General features: G+C 39.4%; 1 protein-coding gene across 1 annotated transcript; it reads right to left on the bottom strand.

Annotated features, from left to right (window-relative positions):
- Nucleotides 1–407: 407 nt before the first annotated feature.
- Nucleotides 408–4939, bottom strand: LOC127479550 (alpha-1-antitrypsin-like). The gene is made up of 5 exons (XM_051806682.1): nt 4805–4939; nt 3364–4053; nt 2626–2896; nt 1760–1907; nt 408–1052 (listed from the first exon to the last, which is right to left on the bottom strand). Exons 2-5 carry the CDS (start codon nt 4034–4036, stop codon nt 846–848), a joined length of 1299 nt encoding a protein of 432 aa, XP_051662642.1. The 5' UTR covers nt 4037–4053; nt 4805–4939; the 3' UTR covers nt 408–845.
- Between the last annotated feature and the right edge of the window lie 1468 nt (nt 4940–6407).

Genomic DNA, 6407 nt, shown 5'->3' with positions numbered 1-6407 from the left:
AAACTAAAAAGCAATAATAAAATAATTTTAAATATTTACTGCTTTGTGTTTCTTTCCTTTCATAACCATGTAACTATCTAGTGTAGTTGGACTCAGGAAACCTTAAGTGGAAAGGTACAAATATCAATTCACAATCTGTTTTTACTCTATAATAATAATCCACTGCTAACATTTAGGAAAGTGACTTCTCAAATGTTTTCTGAATTTTTTATGTGTGTTTATGATAGCTTAAAGCAGGTTAACAGTCCCTAGGCTACCACTGAGGAGGAGACAGAAGAAGGCAAGCTAAAACAGCTACATTCATCAACTCTTTACAATGGTGCGTCCTCCAGTGTCCCAGTCAATGATCCCACAGTTTCATGCCATACTTCGTTACAAAACCTAAAGAAATTAATGAAAATTCACTCTGATATTAAGGGGATCTATATTTAAGAATAATCCTCAAAGGTTAGTGGATTAAACAGACAGGTCTTACACCTTGTACCTTCTTTTCCCTCTTTCCCTTCTCCTCTCACAGGCACAAACTGTGATTGTACAGCAACAGCTACATCATCTGGAGACTTTGAAAAATCTGAATATCCTACAGGATCATGTCAGAAAAGACATCCTACAAAACTGGTGAAAAGTGACTTGTATTTCATTAACACTACAAGCTATACTCAGCTGTAGGCTGGGCAAATACTAGTGACTTTTGGACAAGGAAAAATTGTTTTTATGTTTTAAGGGGTGATTATGTTTATAAGGGTAATGGTTGAAAGATGAGCACTACAACGTAGTGGTATGCATACATGAGTGTTTCACGGGATCACAGGAATTTAGCCAGCGATGTGCTGAAGTCTTGTCAATCAGTCATTTTTCTGAGGGTTTACAATTTTCCCAATGAAGAGGACAGTGTGGGTGAATTTATCCAGAATCACCAGGAGAAAGGGCCTGTTGAATCTGACTCGAGGCGGACGAGGAAAATCACCAGATCTCCAGGTAACCTCCTTCACTGTGACCCCTGTTGCTTCAGTGCCATTCTCATGAACATTCAGCACAGCTTTGTGAATCACCTGCAAGGAACAAAGCAAAAGAGCCTCCAGCTGACAACCCAGCCAGAAGAGAGCAGTCTGCCACCCTCTTCACTCTTGGCAAAGGGAACCCTGCCTGGAGCGAGATCCAGCAGCAGCCTCTGGGAAGGTCATCACCAGTTGCTCCCCTTCCCACTGCAGTGCCAACAGCCATCACTGCATGTGCAGAGAGTAACCCTCAAACTGCGGGCAGCCAAGGAGCAGTCAAGATGACTGATGGCAAGAAACTCTGCAAGGAAAGAAACCTGGTAATTTAGCCTAGACTCAATTTTGTCTTTGGCAGCTTCATGTATTATTGTGAATTTACCCTGTCATCTAGCTAAAAAAAATAACTTTTTGAGAACACTAGAAGGAGAGGAATAACAGCCTTTTGCCCTCTGTAGGAGGAATTAGAGGAAATTTTACCAAAGCTAATGTGCTACATTTAGATAATTTTGTTTGGTAGCCAAAAGAACATTTAATTATATGTATGTCTTCTTCCTCGTCCTGGAACCATGCATTTCTTGTACCTCTTGTACGCATATTTGGCTCCAGGTTTATGGATGATAGGGCTTGCTTTGCCTCCAGACTGGCAGCTGATGATGATTGAGTGATGCTTCAGAGAGACTGAGATAAGCTTTTCATGGAATATTAACATCAGGTTCCTCAGAACAGACAAATATTGTGGTTGCTTTCACATGCTTACTTACTTTTGAAACCTTCAGTCCAGGCTCCTCAGTAATCCCAGACAGATCAGCTTGGTCAGTGAACAGATCGATCATACCCATTTGTTTGACTATCCTTTTCACATCATAGGTACCAGATATAGAAAATTTTGGAATGTGCAGATGTATTTTTCTGTAACAAACAACACAAATAGGGACAAATTGTCATCTAGGTAACAATCCTCAATGCTTCAGTAGATTGAAACCTCACATTTGTTTTTCTAACTGTAGATAGTCTTCTCTCAGGGTCCAGATATCATTTACGATCAGGTTAGCTACTTAATGTGGAGGGTTGGAACAGAATGAGGCTATTAACCCCTACCTCCACAGTGGGGTTCAAGGAGTGAGGGGGAAGACATAGCTATGCCAACTCAATGACAGACAGAGCTACTACTGCCAAATAGGAGTGTTTTTTCAAAAGATCATACCTAGCTACCCTAAGGCTGTTCAAATATACGGCAGGCCTGGGCCACCACAGAAATAGCTGCAGTAATGGTGAATTAGTCTGCTTTTACTTACAATGCCCACAACACACTAACATACTACAGGTTCTCTATCATAGTTTCCCAATGCTTGTATGAAACAAGCTTCTGTTAACTTCATCGTGTTGCTAAGTAACTTTTGGTTGAACCAGGAACTTAACCCAAGATGGATCCCAAGTTCAATACCCTATTTTTTCACTAGTCATAGCTCTTTTTCATTTTCCAACTAAGAAAAGGGAACTCCACGCAGAGGAACAGTAAGTGTATAGAGTTCAGTAGAATAACCTGGCCTTTATAGTTTTGTTTTGGTGAGATAAACACTACTAATCTGTGGCGTGGTCACCTCTTACCTTAACAAAGAAATCTTACCTGTCTTGGAGGGACTTTTCCCATTTAGATACAGTCTTTTTCAAGAGAGCATCTTCCACCTGCTTCATCTTCCCTTCGTCAGGCAAAACAAATAATGCCGCAACATCTCCTTTGTAAGATATCTGAACCAGCCAACAGGACAGCTCTTCATCAAAGTAATTTCTGTAGTGACCCTTTCGATACATCATGTCAACTTTTACAGATGTTTTCTGATCCACAAAAAAATCCTCCTGTCTTGTATATAATGTACTGAAGGGTTTCTCCCAATGAGCTTATGACAAAAAGAAAATTTATTCAGTGGAATACAAAGAGGAATGGTCACAGTGAATATAACAGGATCCAGTTCCACAGCCTTCCTTCAATTAGAGCAATTTTTTTTTCATGTTACTGCATCCTCAGATGTTATAGCATTGTATTTTTTTTTAAGTGCTTAGAGACAATTACAGACAGATAATACTGAAAGCGCTGTCTTTCACTAGAGCATGAGTCTGTGATCACATTAAAGAATTTACAAAACTCAAGAAAGATATTTGTATTAAAAATTCACTAAACCAGGTGAGGACACATTTTTACTGTCAACAAATATACATGGATTTATAGCAATACTTTCAAGATACTGAACATGATTTCCTCAATTTAAAATATTTAAACTCCAGTTTCTTTCTTTTAAGTTTTCATTCCTTGTAATAAGCATTAAATATCTAAGCTACAACCTTTGCACCCTTTGATATTTCTTACCTCTAAGGAAGACATAGTTAACGAGAACCATTGCAGTGAGAGGATCAAGATTTTCCACTAGCTTAACAATTTTCCCATTTGTCTTTTCCTCAATATAACTGTTGATCTGATTCTCAGCGCCAACAGAGTTGTTAAAGTCAGAAGAAAAGACTTCAGATTCATAAAAGCGTTTGACGTCATCCAAGAACTTCTGTACTGGTTTTAGAGTCTCTTCTATAAAAAGGGCATTTCCCAGGCTCAGCTGGAACTCACTGTCTGAACGGTTCAGCATGTGGAGGAGTTGGCAAAAATTGTCATGTATTTCCAGCTCCTGAGTCTTTTTCAGGTTAAAGGCAAGCCCTTCCAGAATCTGTGTCAGTGTCACTGACTTGGCACCGAGTGCCAGCATTGCAAAGGAAGCAGAGATGCTTATGGGTGAAAAGAAAATATTTTGATCCATTGCTTCGGATGTGACCAGCTTGTAAAACGAAAATGCAAAGTCTGTATTGCTGAAAACTAGTTTGACAAACGTTTTGTTCTTAACTGGATAAGCTCCTTCCCACTGAGAACTATGTCCTGGATAATATGTCCCTTTAGCATCATCCTGCTTACTGCGGTAGCGAGGGCGCTGATAACACTGGGCAACAGTATACAAAGCAGCCAGCAATAAACACAAGGAGAAGGTGGGCTTCATTTTCCTTTTAGCTGTTTCTGGAAAAGAAATAGACATACAAAATATGGCATGGAAATTAATCTGTTCATGCTTCAGTAAAGTAAAATGACGGTCTCAGAATATACTTTGTTTTCCAAAGTCCCACACACTTATAATTCACATTCCTGATGCGTGTCAGTGTGTCCTAGAAAGAATATGACTGCTAATACACTATTTACATAGCCTAGTTCTCTCTCAAAAGAGGTAATTTTAAACTTTTAAAAGTTTATTAAATTTAATGTTAGCATATTAACAGTCCTAGGCTAAGACTGATTTTTTAAAAAATATGCAAATAACTGGAAACTTATGACATTTTCCCCAGAGTAACTGGTAGGAGTTGGTTTTGTACTCAGTACTGCAGGATAGTTACTGCAGCCCTGTTAGCCTTCCTCAATTCATCAAATAATTAGAAAATGAAATCTGTGTTAAACAAAAATGTGACAAACATAGATCATACTGTCTAGAAAGAAAATTTCAAAATACTCTTACAGTTTCTTCAAAGATGAAACACTAGATCAATGTGGTAAGAAATTCTATAGGCATCTCTATTGTTTCCACACCAATTTTTTATTTAATTATCTGAAGTGTCTTCTTCATATCTGTTCTTTCTGGCCTTTGAAATGTTTTGACTTTTCCATAACAGTTATATCCCCTTCTTTAGATGTACAAAGGTGCCCTTCCCAGGCAACAGTGTAACTCCCCAAAATAAAATGTCCAAATAATCCAAGGGAAAACTAGAAGGGTACTTACATTGCTACGAAAAAGATCTTGATGCATCCATCTAGTCTTGTCTGCTCCTTCTTCTCTTCAGTGCCATTGAGCAGCATTATGCAGAGCACCCCCATTAATCATTAATTAGTTCAAACAAAAATTGCCAGTGAGGATGCCCAACAAGCAGTAATGACATGGATATTTTGGACAATTTGTCCAAACCAAACACATGCCAACAGTGCTGGGTGAGGGGACTACAGACAGGAGGGAACAGAGCAAGAACTGTATCTCCTGTTGCTTCCATGCTTGAGGACTGACAGGAGAAGCCTGCTGTTGTGGGTGTCTGGCAGGAGAACCACAGCCATACCCTTCGTGGCTGCAGCTGAAAGCTGTGAAGACCACTCCTTGCCTGGGTCCAACTGAGCCAGCACAGGTCACAAGGGAGTGCACTGTCCCTGCCAGAGTGTCCACTCCACTTCATCCTGGGAACTGTAACCTCTCTGTCAGGATTTCAAAACAGGGTTTGGATTTAGAAAGCCCTTTTGCCTCACTGTATACCTCAGTCACAACCTTTGACACCTTGTTTAATGGTTTCAGGGCTTTTCTTATGGAGGGCAGACTGGTGATTGGCGAATGGTCTCTAGGTTTCTAACAAGAATAACATGTGACATTACCAGTCTAGTAAGACATTTACAGTCAATACAGTTGTTGTTGGTCTTCACCTCTGGCTGAGTATTTGGGGAATTGGTGAAGAGCTTTTCCTTGGCTTTTTAGAAAATATACAACAAAACAACCACTGCTAAGAAACAGTATTTTTGGTGGCTCCAGAGACTGACTGCAAAGGGAAACGTGGTCAGTGAATACCTTCTTTCCTTGGGTTAGTATCATATGCGACTGAAATGGACATCAGGAGGACTCAAAACAGGCCAATTCACCTTTCATCCAGAAGGTCTTAAAAAAGACGTGCTGGCATCACTGGATGATATTCAGGGTTGAATATAATATATGGACAAATCACAGAATATGGACAAATCACAGAAGGAGAAACTAAGGTAGGAAATGAAATTTTTAAACCGATACGTACTCTCCTCCATTGAGTAGGATGGTTTTGGTGTTCCACTTAGCACTTATAGTGTCATTCCAATCAGGTAGATGTAATATATGCAATATGCATCCCATTTATTCCACATTACCAGCAATCCAAAATGTTGATGGCCACCATCAGATTTTGAAGTGAGGTTAAGATCCATAATCCATAAATCACTGAACCATTGCCCAGTAATTATAACTCGATTATGAACTGTCAAAGTAGCTAGCAATGCATGTGGTCACTGGCCTATTATAGCTTACAAAACAGTGAATAAGATTTACAAGATGGAAAACAGGAACTTGAGTATTTCCAGTTTAGCAAGGTCTGCAAACATACCAATAATCCTTAATCTTCATTAACAGAGATCAACTTGTTTATTAGCAGTGAGGCAGAAAGTACATAAATGAAGGGATGGCCTGAAGGATGACTCCTTTTTGACTGGAGAGGCATGCAACACCCCACACTTGCAATGAAATGCTGTAGTACCTCTTCTCTTTAAAGAATAGCAAATTATGTACACAACCTCTGCTGGGAACACAAGTTCTTTCTACT

The sequence above is a fragment of the Manacus candei genome, unplaced genomic scaffold (assembly GCF_025592945.1).
Source record: "Manacus candei isolate 608988 ecotype Guabito, Panama unplaced genomic scaffold, ASM2559294v1 h1tg000067l, whole genome shotgun sequence".
In the NCBI taxonomy this organism is placed as follows: Eukaryota; Metazoa; Chordata; class Aves; order Passeriformes; family Pipridae; genus Manacus; species Manacus candei.
The sequence above is the reverse complement of the archived record's forward strand: the minus strand, read 5'-3'. Positions and strand labels throughout refer to the sequence as shown.